General features: G+C 43.7%; 1 protein-coding gene across 12 annotated transcripts in view; it reads left to right on the top strand.

Annotated features, from left to right (window-relative positions):
* The window catches only part of TMCC3 (transmembrane and coiled-coil domain family 3), a 298,732-nt gene extending 285,358 nt beyond the window's left edge, over positions 1-13,374 (top strand). For all 12 annotated transcript variants that reach the window (XM_032170919.2, XM_058425991.1, XM_058425989.1 and 9 more), the window contains 2 exons: positions 1,886-2,021; positions 8,779-13,374. In XM_032170919.2, coding sequence (XP_032026810.1) covers positions 1,886-2,021; positions 8,779-9,081 — 439 coding nt within the window. In that variant the 3' untranslated portion in view covers positions 9,082-13,374. The remainder of the gene's footprint in view (positions 1-1,885; positions 2,022-8,778) is intronic.
* Positions 13,375-14,890: the final 1,516 nt, after the last annotated feature.

Here is a 14,890-nt window from a genome sequence, read left to right as displayed (position 1 = left end):
TGCTCGTTAAACTTTTTACTCTAAAGTAAAATAAAGAACTTTCCAAAGTCATCTTAAGATTAAAGTATACATTCAAAACCTTTGGCTTATATTAGGCAATTTTAAAAGTAGATGTTTTGTAGGCTGGCTTTTAGGTGCTTATAGCTTATTAACAAAAAGTGTGTAAGCTCAAATATAAGATCATTTTTCCCATTTTTTCCAATAAAGAGATACTTCAAAAGTTTTTTAGTCAAAGTTAATAATACATTAACTTCTAAAAATGTAGATAAAATAGTAAAATGCCTATTACATACTATAATATTAAAAGTTTAAATTTAGTTTACTTATTGTTTTATAATTGATGTATAATTTTATGTCTGTATTAATTTAGAAATGTGGCCTTTTCAATTCTCCAATTTTATGAAACAAAATTTTTTTCCATATGCATCTTTGGAATCTTTGTCACACAAGAATTATTTTTTAAGTCACAGCTTTTCCAAAGTATGAACGTCAGTTCTATCCAAATAGTCTGGGATATAGCACTTTCTAGATGCACATTTTTTCCCAAGTTACAGATCCCTATTTACGTGAGTTCAGGACGGTTTCTGTTTGCATCTGTCCTGTGGTTACGTTTGTGACCCGCGTGTTAGAGTCACCACCTGTATTACTGAAGAGACCTTTAAAGGCTTATTCATAGCAGTAGCAGCATTTGACATCTGAGAAATCATGCCTGAGAATAAGCATTAAATCTGGATGAAGCTCTTTGGTCCTCTTTATAAAATGATTCTGTCAAGTGACCTATGTAAGCATCTGAAATTGGCGTTGATCAAAGTCATTCCAGTCTAATGAATGCATCTTCTCCAAACAGTGCATCCTGTTTCAAAATACACAGTATAAGTTTTTTTGTTTTGTTTTGTTTGTTGTTGTTTTGAGATGGAGTCTTGCTCTGTCGCCTAGGCTGGAGTGCAGTGGCGCAATCTCAGCTCACTGCAGCCTCCACCTCCTGGGTTCAAGCAATTCTCCCATCTCAGCCTCCCGAGTGGCTGGGATTATAGGCACGTGCCACCACACCCAGTTAATTTTTGTATTTTTAGTAGAGACGGGGTTTCACCATGTTGGCCAGACTGGTCTCGAACTCCTGACCCCAGGTGATCCACCTGCCTTGGCCTTCCAAAGTGTTAGGATTACAGGCATGAGCCACTGCTCCCAGCTAAGGTTTCAAATATGAGAAAAATCATCTTCAGTGAGAGGGGCAGGGCACAAGAATGAGAATCTTTGTACTTCTGTTACTTTAGATTTGGACATTTTGAAACACTGCATGATGAACCATCTATAATTTGTAATAAGCTTAATTTTGTATTGTCGCTTAGGTTCCAAGAGCTGAAATCCATAATCAGTGCGTGTTTGCGTGCTGGAAATAGTAGAGTTGGCTCCACAGTAGAAGGTGATACTAAAAGCATGGTGCTTTCCCTGTGGGCTGTCTGGCCATGAACCCCAACAGCAGTGTCAGGGCAGAATAGGGAGAAGGCACCACAGACACCAGAGGTCCTGGCCCTCCGTTAGCAGGATCCCACAGAGCCCTGTCTCCTGCCTGGCCCTGGCGAATGCATCAGCTGATGAGCTCTATCTTGAGGTCACTGCAGCTAGCTAAGGTGCTAGTCTGACCCGTGTGCACCTTCAGTGGCAAGGACAGAGAGTCAAGACCCCAGAGACTGGATCTTTCCAGAGCTGGGACTCAGTGTTATCCAAAAGCTCATTTCCCACAGCTAGCCTTACTCTTTTGGAAAAACAGCCCATCAGGGAATGAGAGCAAGCCAAAAGGTACTGGCGCAGGAAGATAAAAAGGACATCGTTCCGCAATGTGTTGTGAAATGTCACACTCAGAATCGACTCCTCTCTTTTAAAGATATGAGCGACTGGAGGACCAGCTGCATGACCTGACGGACCTGCATCAGCATGAGACAGCCAACCTGAAGCAGGAGCTGGCCAGCATTGAGGAGAAGGTGGCCTACCAGGCCTACGAGCGCTCGCGGGACATCCAGGTACCTTTCCCTTCGTGATTAGACACAGGCCTGGGCTCTTCCCTGGCCTTAATTCATTTAACAGTCTAAATGTTTATGCCTAGTCTAAACGTTTAAGTCCTAGAGGGTTTCTGGCACATGGGACAAAATGTTTTCTCTGCATAAACATTTTATCTGCACCACGTTAACCCTACTAGTTCATGTCATAGACATTACTAAGTAAAAAGACAATATTCTTTTTTTATTATTTTTCTTTTCTTTTTTTTTCTTTTCTTTTTTTTTTTTTTTTTTTTTTTTTTTTTTTTTTTTTTTTTTTTTTTTTTGAGGTGAGTCTCGCTCTGTGGCCCAGGCTGGAGTGCAGTGGGTGATCTCGGCTCATTGCGACCTCTGCCTCCCGAGTTCGAACGATTCTTCTGCCTCAGTCTCCTGAGTAGCTGGGGCTATAGGCACACGCCACCATGCCTGGCTAATTTTTTTGTGTTTTTAGTAGAGACGGGGTTTCACCGTGTTGGCCAGGCTGGTCTCAAACTCCTGACCTCAAGTGATCCGCCCACCTCAGCCTCCCAAAGTGCTGGGATTACAGGTGTGAGCCACCGTGCCTGGCTAAGAGACAATATTCTTTATATTTTATGCCTAAATCAATTAACAAGTATTTATTATCCACCCCAGGCCCATCACCACCAAAACTGTAAAATGTAAAAATAGGAGACAATCTCTGGCTTCAAGAAGCTCACTGCCTAGGTGGAGAGTGTGGGATAGCGCAACTGCCAAAGAACTCAAGACAGCACAAACGTGGGCCAAGTTACACGACACAGACTCTGCGAGCCACAGAAATTTAGCCATGTGGTGCCTAGCAAGCTGTGGACCATGGGAGCAGTCAGTCATTTAGTGGCAAAACATTTCCATGTTCAGTCCCATGTCTGCCGTATCAGTTGTGTGGCCCTGAGTAAGACTTCAGCCTGTTCACTCATCTGTAAAATAATAGCATTCACATGGCCAGGCGCGGTGGCTCACAGTACTTTGGGAGTCCAAGGCGGGCGGGTCACGAGGTCAGGAGGTCGAGACCATCCTGGCTAACACGGTGAAACCCCGTCTCTACTAAAAATTCAAAAAATTATCCAGGGGTGGTGGCACACACCTGTAGTCCCAGCTACTCGGGAGGCTGAAGCAGGAGAATCGCTTGAATCCAGGAGGCAGAGGTTGCAATGAGCCGAGATTGCGCCCATTGCACTCCAGCCTGGACGACACAGCGAGAGTCTGTCTCAAAAAATAAATACATACATACATACATACATACATACATACATACATACATATAATAATAATAGCATTCGTATTTGTAAGAAATTAAAGCACTTCAGTGCATACTGTGTGCTCAATACTAGCAAAGCACTTCACAGGTTTCTTTTTTTCCCATTTACTTCTCAGCAACCCTTTAAGGTAGTTTCTGTTACTATCCCCACTTCTCAAATATGGAGACCGAGGCACAGAGAGGTTAAGTGGCCCAAACAAGGTTTTGCAAGTCATCCTTAAGGAAGGAATGTAATTGAATGTGCTAGAGAAGGCAGGACTGGAAGGAATGGGTAGGATCTGGGTGGATGGAAGGAAAGGATAATGGGATCAATATAAACAAGGTTGTGCTCCAATATTTCCTAATGTGATCCTAGCACGTAGTGAAACAACCCCAGGCTCCTTGATTGCCTTAAAAAAAAATTGCTTGGGGCTGGTGGCTCACACCTGTAATCCTAGCACTTTGGTAGGTTGAGGCAGGAGGATCACTTGAGGCCAGGAGTTTGAGACCAGCCTGGGAAACATAGTGAGACCCCTCAATCTTTAAAAACAACTTTTTAAAATTAGCTGGGTGTGGCAGTGTGTACCTGTAGTCCCAGCTACTCAGGAGTCTGAGGTAGGAGGATGGCTTGAGCCCAGGAGTTCAAGGTTACAGTGATTGTGCCAATGCACTCCAGCCTGGGGGGTGACAGAGTGAGGCCCTGTGTCTCTTAAAAAAGTACTCTTCAAGCAATGCCCAGCTTCATTTTTATGGATTTTCTCTGTGGACAGTAGTCATTTTCTCCAGCTCTAGGGAGGCTGAAGGCTGTGAGTCCAAGCCCCACTTTACAAGGGAGAAAATTAAACATAAAGATAGCACTTTATCCCGCAGTGTGTGAGCTGGAGTTTCAACTGGCCACATTTTTATTCCACTCTGCTGAGGGCTGAGCCTGTGCTAATCCCAGATGCCTACTTGGATAATTCTGGGAACTAACACATCAGAGCTGATGGGAAATTCTGCCCCCAGAGACTGCATCTCAAAAGACACTTGGGAGGTTTCTGGCCCTGTTCTAGATTAGGAGAGTTCACTTCACCACTGGCTTATTCAAGAAACTTGAACCCATTTAAATGTTAAATGTTGCCAAAGTGGGCCGAACGCAGTGGCTCATGCCTATAATCCCAGCACTTTGGGAGGCTGAGGTAGAAGGATCATTTGAAGCCAGGAGTTCAAGACCATCCTGGCCAACATAATTAGAAAAAAAAATTTTTTAATTATTATAGCTGGACATGGTGGCGTGCCTATAACCTTAGCTACTTGAGAGGCTGAGGAGGGAGGAGTTTGTGGCTACAGTGAGCTATGATCACACCATTGCACTCCAGTCTGGGCGACAGAGCAAGACCTTGTCTCCAAAAAACAAATAAAAATGTTGCCAAGTGAACAGTACAATTGCTTCACAAAGTCGTTCTATTTTAGAGCCTGTTTCGGGTGTCACTGGGTGGTATCTGAATGCGTGGTTTTCTTATTTAGGGGATAGTTTAGGTTAATATTGTTCTTCTGTGTTTTAACAAACATATTTTAGTGGTGAAGGAGGACAGATAAAGGGAGGGACCACAAAAAGGGAACTTAAAAATCCAGAGAGGTTCATTTCGACGTTTTCTGGTTTCATCTCTCTCTCAGAAGTGCAAAGAGGACATCTGGGTGAATGACTGGAGTGTCTTCCCTGTCATGATGGTTAGAATCCTGGCCCTCCTCACCTAGGCTGTGTCACCTGGATGAGTTAGTGCTCTGTGCCTCAGTTTCCTCCTTAATAAAATGGAAATATTAATGAGCTCTACCTCAAAAGGTTGTCAAGAAGATTAAATGGGATAATCATGTAAAGTATTGAAATCTTTGCCTGGCACATAGTAAACAGTAAAAAAATAAATACTGGCCATTCTTTTTATTACATCCGGGAGTAGCCACATTCCTCAGGGCTTCTAGCAGTTGTGCCTTTTGACTTCATCTTTATTTCTTATTTGTTTTGTTCTTGCAGGCAGGGTTACACAAATGGGCTGCCAGAGACAGGGAGGCTGTTGTCTGCAGGGATGTCAGGGTTTTGTTGTTTTAAACAACTGAGTGGTTTTTTAAACCCTGAATTCCCAGTTAAAAATGTTTCAAGATAACCCCTTTTTATGGTCATCATCCCCAATAAGTTAATTACTGGACCCAAGGAAGTACCAAAAATTGTGGGGCTGAATACTCTGGCTGCTATGACTCAAATTCCTTGGAATTCACCCTTAATTTTCTTGGATTTTTCTTTTGGTTAAAAAAAAATTGACAGCAGTTGTAAGACAGTCCTAAGATCGGTCTATTTGTACACGTAATTCATCTTATAATCAAAGATTCATGGATTTTCCTAAAAGGTTGGTCTTTTGTCTTGTTCCATCACCTTTTCTGTGTTATGCCTAAAATAGAGGAAACCCTGGGCCCAAGTAGTTGAAAAGAACACATGATTTCTGGTACATACTTGTTATTGTTGAAAGCCAGCACTTTCTAGAATGTAAGATCTGAAGAAGTTTTATCCTTTTCGTTGGTAGCCTAGTATCATAGAAGTTACTATAGTAACAGAGAACCTGTTCTTTGGCCCATAGCATTATTCAGCAGAAGAAAAGCAAATCAATCTTGGAGCCATTATTCTTGTTTAAAACCTGAAAAGATGATTATATTTTAATTGAGCAAACACAGATTGGCAAATGAGTTAGAAGAGAGAGGGGCACATTGTACTACCTCTAGTTAGATCCTTTTCACCCAGCAGGCCTGGAGGTTTCTCTCTCAAGCCTCACATTCTGTTTTCTCGTTTTTTTTTTTTTTTTTTTTTGAGACCGTCTTGCTCTGTTGCCCAGGCTGGAGTGTAGTGGCGTGATCTCGGCTCACTGCAACCTCTGCCTCCTGGGTTCAAGTGATTCTCCTGCCTCAACCTCCTGAGTAGCTGGTATTACAGGTGCATGCCACCATGCCCAGCTAATTTTTGTATTTTGTTTTTAGTAAAGATGGGGTTTCACCATATTGGCCAGGCTGATCTTGAACTCCTGATATCAAGTGATCCACCCACTTCGGCCTCCCAAAATGCTGGGATTACAGGCATGCGCCACTGTACCCGTCAAGCCTCACATCTCTTACTGGCACCTAGCTGTCTCTTTCATATTCAGCCAGTGTGTGGCATGTGCTGCATGCCTGGCACTGGCTCTGCGCTGGAGAGGACAGCAAATGCAAGATGGCCCAGTTCCTGTCCTCAGGCAGCGTATGTCTTGTGGTTGGGGAGGAGAGCTGAAGGGAGACTTGACCTCATCTCATGGATCAGGAAAGGCTTCCCCAGGGATGTGGCAATCAAGGCGAGACCTAAAAAATGCGTGGGAGATCCACGGGTGAAGAAGGGATGGAGTAGGGGAGGCACATGTCTCAGGCAGAGTGTACTGAATATGCAGAAGCCCTGAGGTGAGTCTATGCTCCCTTTCAGAACTTAGAATAAAGCTGGGTGTGGTGGCTCGCACTTGTAATTCCAGTCATTCAGGAGGCTGAGGCAGGAGACCAGAGGTTGAGGTTGAAGTGAGCTCTGACTGTGCCATTGCACCCTAGCCTGGGCAACAGAGTGAGACCCTGTCTCTTAAAAGAAAAAAAAGAACTTAGGAAAGGCCAGAGCACTGTGACAGGGCAAGGGGCTGGCAAGAAGTCATTAAGTGAGGGAGGAGAGGTAGCTGAACCTGGCCTTGCAAGGCCTCAGAAGGCCATGTTAAAGATTGTAAAGGTTTTATGAAAAGGAGTGATATCAAATATGCATCCTTAAAAGACCACTTGGGTGGCTGTGTGGAAATGGATTCATGAGGGTGGGGAACAAAAGGGTGTATAGGGAAATTCGTGTAAGGTTATTGCAGGCAAGAGATCCTGGTGACTTAGATTGGGGTGCTGACCAGGCGGAGAGAGAACCAGACCAATTGAGCTAGAAACCGGATGTTGCCTCCGTGGCTGGGTGACGGGTTGGATGAGAAGGGTATCAGGGTATGCCCGTTAGGCTTCTCATATGAGGAACTGGGTGGATCATGGTGCTGTACTCTGAGAAGAAGGACACTGGAAGGAAACAGGGTTGACTGCAGGTGTTGGGTAGCTGCAATACATGAAGCCACATTTGCACGTGTTGCATTTGAGGTGCTTTCAAGAAGCTCTGATGGAGATGTCAAAGAGGCATGGAGATCTGTGAGTCAATCTCAGAAGAGAGAATTGGCCTAGAGATACACTTGTAGCCATCTGTGTCTTAGTAACTGAAGACTTGGCATGGATGAGATCCCGGGAGATAGCCTCGGATGGTGTCCTGAGTAACACCACGTTCAGAGAGCAGGTGAAAGCACAGTTGCCCCACAGTCAGCCTCAGTCCCTTCCCCTCCCTTCTCTCGCCTTCCTCCGCCAATCTCTAACTGATGGACAGAAATCTTTGAGCAGTGGAAATAAGGACTGGCCATTGGAGGTCCCACACACTCCTTGGCTGAAGGTGGAGTAGTCACAAAGTGGAACCTCCCTCCTTCTCTGCTTTGTCCCTGATGGCACCAACAGGCACCAATATTTTATATCACTTTATTTCAAAAATAGGTAAAGTCAGGCTGGGCACGGTGGCTCACGCCTGTAATTCCAGCACTGTGGGAGGCCGTGGCAAGCAGATCACTTGAGGTCAGGAGTTTGAGACCAGCCTGGCCAACATGGTAAAACCCTGTCTCTACTAAAAATACAAAAATTAGCCAGGTGTGGTGGCGTGCACCTGTAATCCCAGCTACTCAGGAGGCTGAGGCAGGAGAATCGCTTAAACCTGGAAGGCAGAGGTTGCAGTGAGCCGAGATCACGCCATTGCACTCCAGCCTGGGTGACAGAGTGAAACTCTGTCTCAAAAAAAAAAAAAAAAAAAAAAAAATGATAAAGTCGGCTGGGCATGGTGGCTCACACCTATAATCCCAGCATTCTGGGAGGCCGAGGCGGGCCGATCACGAGGTCAGGAGATCGAGACCATCCTTGCCCATATGGTGAAACCCCGTCTCTACTAAAAATACAAAAATTAGCCAGACACGGTGGTGAGTGCCTGTAGTCCCAGCTACTCGGGGGGCTGAGGCAGGAGAGTCGCTTGAACCCAGGAGGCGGAGGTTGCAGTGAGCTGAGATCACGCCACTGCACTCCAGCCTGGTGACAGAGCAAGACTACGTCTCAAAAAAAAAAAAGGCAAAGTCAAAAAACTTAGCCATACTTCCTCCTTTATGGTATTTTGTGGTTGTATCCACATGCTCTTCTACTCGTGAACAACAGGAGAAAATGAGCCTGGGATTCTTGTTCCACATCTTTGTCTATCACCATCATCATCAGTTTGGGGATTCGCAGCCGCCTGGGCATTGAGCTTTCTGAGCTGGGGCTTTTGTGTACAGCTGAGTGAGCACTCACATGTTGCTCACCATCCCAACACTGTTTGACCCTTGCTCTCCCTCTTGCCCACAGGAAGCCTTGGAATCCTGCCAGACTCGCATTTCTAAGCTGGAGCTCCACCAGCAAGAGCAGCAAGCTCTGCAGACAGACACCGTGAATGCTAAAGTTCTCCTGGGGAAGTGCATCAACGTGATCCTGGCCTTCATGACTGTCATCTTAGTGTGTGTGTCCACCATTGCGAAGTTCGTCTCACCCATGATGAAGAGTCGCTGCCACATTCTTGGCACCTTCTTTGCCGTGACTCTTCTTGCTATATTTTGTAAAAACTGGGACCATATCCTGTGTGCCATAGAAAGGATAATAATACCAAGATGAAGCCACTGGTTCCTGCCTTCAAGTTCTTCCAAGTTTTTGTTTTAAAGAAAACTCCGTGCATACTACCAAATTTTACAACGAATGATTGTGCGGACTCGTGTGTGAGAAAAACTAGGGCTGTGTGGTGTAAATAACTACAATTCTCTTAACTCGGTAGCAGTTGCCAACTCAGTCCTTGTACTTCGTTAACACGAATCTGTTTCAGAGCTCTCCTACCTTGCTCACTGCCTTAATCAGACCAATTTCCTGCCCACCTGACTAGCCCAGCGTGGTAAACCTCTGTATATTGAGACCTTGGCATAATTGGTGATCCAGAAGAAAGAGGTCTCTCTCCTAAGTCTCTGTCAGAATTGAGCTTCACGATTGCTAATGGTTATTTTCTGTGAGTCCTATAAAAAGCAAGGATATGCATGATTCAGGGAATGAAGAATCACAGGCTTGGGCAGTGTTAAACACTGTGGCCTATGGTTCCCAGTGTGATCCACCCGCTCATCTCCAGGCGACCATAGGTCCCGTCATGTACTCAGTGTCCACAGCGGTCAGTCGTGTATGACCCTGTAACATGGAAATCTTATCACACACCTGTTATCCAACAAGTCTACCTGAGGGGTTGTGTTACACTTTAAATGGGAAGGCATAGGGATTTATGAATGGGACTTTCACCTTCTCATACCCAGGCAACCAACACCTGATTTTGTCTGAACTGGCTAGCAAATGCCCAGCCTTCAGAGTGTGCAGGAATGTTTTCGAATCCCTCATCAGACTGTGACTTTAACATTAATTTGGAATCCTGTGAGCACTACTCTGAAGGTTTGTGTTTTGGCAAACCTTTTTTTTTGTTTTGTTTTTTTTTTTTTGAGACAGGGCTCTGCTAAATATTGCTCAGGCTGGTTGCAAACTCCTTGTTTCAAGGGATCCTCCCACCTCAGCCTCCCAAGCAGCCAGGACTGCAGGCACAAGCCACCATGCTTGGCTGTTTTTTGGCAAATCTTGATTGTGATAAGCCCCCCTGGAGGATATGATTCACTTTATGTGATTCATTTGATTCACAGGTCTGTGAGGGACTGCAAAGCTTACCCAGGAAATGAAAACAAATGATGGTCATGTTGCAGTTTTTTTCCTTGAAGGACAATAGAATCATAGCCTCTAAAGTTAAAGTGCACTGAGGTGTCGGAACGCTGGAAGCATGAGGAAATGAGGACATAGGGTGTGACTGAATGGCGGCTAGATTAGTGGGAGCAATTCACCTGGATGGAGATTGAGAGCGTCCTCTTCGAGATGTGAAAGGCTAGCAAGAATAAAATAAATTAAGTCCGTGTTTGAGCCAAGGTTGCCACCTGTCTCAACATCTCACTGAACAGAAGTCCTGAGGTACTGGGATGGCCACACTGCCTCTGAGCTGAAAACATTCAAAAGTTCACATCCCTGTTTGGGGGATGCCATTCACCATCTTCAGCCCAGATGATGGTTTCCTTGAAATCTGTGTCTCTGTGTGTATAACAAAGAGGAAGATGTAAACAATGTCCCACCACTCCCGCCATCTGCTGCAGGCAGGAAGGCATGTGAGTGTACATTTTCTTCCAGAAGACATCAGGTTTCCTGGATTCAAATTAAGTGCAATATTTTGCAAACAGCTCTTAGGGAAATCTCCTGAAGGAAAAAAAATGTGACAGAATGTGCCATAGTCTGAGAGAATGGAAGAGTTGAGCATTCAGTACAAGTCCAGTGTGTATGAGTGGGACTTACGCAGCTCAAGCTTGCTTTTTTTTTTTAAGTGTACAATTCAGTGGTTTTAGTAAATTCACAAACTTGTTCAACCATCACCACTATCTTAATTCCAGACTCACGCTTTTTTAAACAATAAATGTCATTTCATGAAATCTTTGGTGATAAAGTATTTTGGATTCAGGGAAGAGGGAGTTACCAGTCCCACCCCGATCTCATGGCTGTCTCTCCTTTCATTGTCAGACTGCCCCTGGTCTACCACGTTGATGTGTATACACTGACCTTTCAAGTCTAGGGGACAGATAAGGAGGCCAGGTGCAAGGCAGGGAGGCAGAGAGAATGTTGTGCTTCCTTTAGCTTTTGTATTTCAATGGCCTGCATTACCCTTTACCTGTCGGCATCAGACTCAGCGTGGGCTGAGAGCTGAGGGTAACTTACACTCCTAAATCAAGCTGGGGCCTGGGTGGGCCCCTCTTGGTATCTGTGAATCTTTCCAAGCACCACTTTGGACACACCAGGGATTGAGTGCTGCTGTTAGTTTAGAGAAGGAGAGATTTCTAACCCTTGAGGTGAAGGGCTCTGGGAGGGTCCAAGAAGAAGTAGGCCTCATTTTCACACCAGCCCACACCATTCCAGTGCTCAGCCTAGCAAATGTGCTTTAATGCACACTTCTCAGAACTGTGATCCGTGTATCTTCTCCCCAGTGACAGGAGTAGAGAAGAGAATGGAAAGCAGCACACTCTGTCCCCTCTAGTCTGGAGCTGTTAACAGAACCTGCTAGAAACTAGCTTTATTCTAACATACCGTAGGGGCTAAATCCTCCTACCTGGATCATGAATTCCTTTTAAATAATTCATATTTTCATTGACTCTCACTAAATGTCAAATAACCTTGTTTTCACTTCGATAGGCTCAACCTACCTGGCATATTTATTTCGCAGTCTTGTTGAAAGTTCATGAAACTTTGTACTTTTTAATAAGATGATACACTCGAAGGAAACTTTTAATCTCTGCAGTTTATTCCCTCTTAAGGAATAAACACTCCCACTGTTTGTTCTCTTCAATGCGTAAGGAGATTAAATGACATTTTAGAAATATTACAATTAAAAATAGTGATGTAGCTATAACATATGCTGGAATTGGATATTTAATTTATGTTTGTGTCAACTGTAATCCTTTCTCCACACCTTTCATTTATGGTAAACATCTTGGGCAAACCCAAAGATGGAAAGTGCTTGTTGGGTGGTAAGCACCACCTGGTCGCTCAGCAAACATTCCTGAGTGGTTGAAGATGCTGGACATTGGATTCTAGCACTGGGTTTATCTGGTGACATACTCTCCTGTGGGTCTGAGTTGATTATTTCAAGCTTAAACTTTGAATATGATTAAACCAGAACACCCCACCCCCAACTGCCAAAAAAAAAAAAAAAAAAAGGAAATCCATAGTGAAACAGCAAAAAAGCACTCCGTTGCTGGGTTTGGACAGTGAACGTGGGATTAGTCCCAAGTTTCTAGCTTGGAATGGTAGCCTTTTTGCCTGCGTGATCCTTGTCAGCTATTCACAGAAGGAAATCTTCCGAAACTCCGTCTTTCATTTCAGCCGGTGAGGCTGTTATCCTTCTCTGTCAATTAGCATTCATGTGGTTTTTGCTCTTTCCAGCTCTGTCACTCTTGTTTTCATTTAAATATTGCCCCACTCTGTGTTTATTGCCTTGCCATTTCTCTAGCATATCAGGTTTAATTATGGGCTCAGTAATAATGAGGAACTAGCTTCCCTCAGGCAACTAATTGCTTTTGTCTTTTTTGGTCGGATTGTACCAAATTATTTTGCATTGAATGGGAACGTTTTTGCAGTGAATCCAGATATAGTCGTTTTGGTTTGGAAAAACATTTAAATATATTTATTCATATGAACATGTGTGATTAAACAACCTATTTTACATGTTTCTGTAATTCTGAGGAGTGGGCTGGGGGTAGGAAGAAATGGCATCACTTAAAATTCAGGGTTTATATGAAGAGGTGTTTTAAGGTTAGCACATGCACAAAGGAACGAGTTGGTTTAAAAAGATAAATCACTGCAAAGAATGAAATTGGCTTATTCACATCAAAACTAGATAAGATGCTTAAAAAAAAGATACGAAACAGAACTAACCTATAGTTTACTGAAATCAGTACAGTTCTATTTATAAGAAGCTAGAAAGTAATGCACCTTGATCGTTTTAGGAATGATTTATGTGTTGCAATTTTAATTTATTTAAAGCATGTCTACTGTGTTTGTCCTAAGAGAAATATTTCAACAAAACGTGCTCTGTGTTCAAGATATGTTTAGGCAGTAGTTAGCAACTCTGAAAGTAGAAACTGGAAATGTTTATTGTGAGGCTTGTTGCAGAATTTCCATTTTGTGAGTTACTACTTAGTTTCATGTCAGCCTAAAATTGTAAATTCCCTGTAGATCTTCACCCCATTGTGATGTCATCAATGAATCCAAAGCAGGTGCCATTATTTTTTTAAATAAACTCTTGATGTTAGCTTTGGTGTTAAATAAAGAGGTAGATTTCTTAAATTTTCACATTTGTTGGAGCCCATTTCAGTAGCAAATGTGTGTGTGTGACCAATTTTTTTAATAGATTTTATTTTTTAGAGCACTTTCAGGTTCACAGCAAAATTGAGCAGAAGGTACAGAGATTTCCCTTATAACCCCTGCCCCCAGACAGGCATAGTTTCCCCTCCACATTAGCGATATTTCCCACCAGAGTGGTGCACTTGTTACAGTTGATAAACCTGCATTGACACACATCATTATCCAGAGTTCATAGTTTAGGGTTCATGGTGTTGTCATTCTGTGGGTTTGGACAAATGTATGACTACATGTATCCCCATTACAGTATCACACAGAATAGTTTCCCTTCCCTAAAAATCCCCTGTGCTCAATTTATTCATCCCCCTCTCCCCCTGTAGTCAATTTTTAAATGAATCTCAAGTCTTCTATATCGTAGGAAGTTGGTGATGTGTGGCCCGTTGCTTGAGCCCCGGCAGAAGGAAGGGTGGTTTATTCACAGTCAGGCTAAGATGCTAGCAAACATGTCGTGTTGAAAAAGGGGAAGTGATGGCGAGGACAAAGCACAGCCTTCATGAGCTGGAATGAGACACCAAGGGCAATGCCAATCCGGGTGGGCATAGGGCAGCAGCACAGGAGGGAGCAGACGCCTGACTCCAGTAGTCGGTTTAGTGGACTGTCTCCAGTTTGTTTGGGGCTTTGGTGTCTACAATGCACTTGATTTCACAGTGTGTGAACTCATGAACCAGTCCAGTGGTACAGATACCAACGCTATTCCTACAATATTCCCCCTTTATCCTCAGGGGATGCCTGAAACCTCAGGTAGAACTGAGCCCTGTATATACCATTTTTCTTATACATACATATGATAAAGTTTAATTTATAAATGAGGCACAGTAAGAGATTAATGACTAATAATAAAATAGAGTGATTATGACCATGTACTGTAGTAAAGTAAAATAAAGATTACTTGAGCAGAAGCAGTTGATCTTATAACCAAGACAGCTGCTAAGTGACTCACAGTCGGGAAGCGTCTACAGGGGTGTCCAGTTTTTTGGCTTCCCTGGGCCATATTGGAAGAATTGTCTTGGGCCACACATAAAATACACTAACAAGAAGACAGCTGATGAGCTAAAACAAAATCACAAAAAACCTCATAATGTGTTAAGAAAGTTTACAAATTTGCATTGGGCTGCATTCAGAGCCGTCCTGGGCTGCATGCAGCCCATGGGCTGTGGGTTGGACAAGCTTGGTCTACAGTATAAACACACTGGACAAAGGGAGGATTCAGGTCCCAGTTGGGACAGTACAGGACACTGCCAGATCAGAATGGCGCACAGTTGAAAACTTACCAATTGTTTATTTCTGGAATTTTTCTTTTCTTTTTCTTTTTCTTTTTTTTTGAGACAGCTCTGTCACCCAGGCTGGAGTGCAGTGGTGCGATTTCAGCTTACTACAACCTCCGCCTCCCGGGTTCAAGCGATTCCCCTGCCTCAGCCTCCCAAGTAGCTGGGATTACTGGCATGCA

This window comes from Hylobates moloch, unplaced genomic scaffold, assembly GCF_009828535.3.
Source record: "Hylobates moloch isolate HMO894 unplaced genomic scaffold, HMol_V3 SCAFFOLD_12, whole genome shotgun sequence".
Taxonomy (NCBI): Eukaryota; Metazoa; Chordata; class Mammalia; order Primates; family Hylobatidae; genus Hylobates; species Hylobates moloch.
This window is presented reverse-complemented; position numbering and strand designations above follow the sequence as displayed.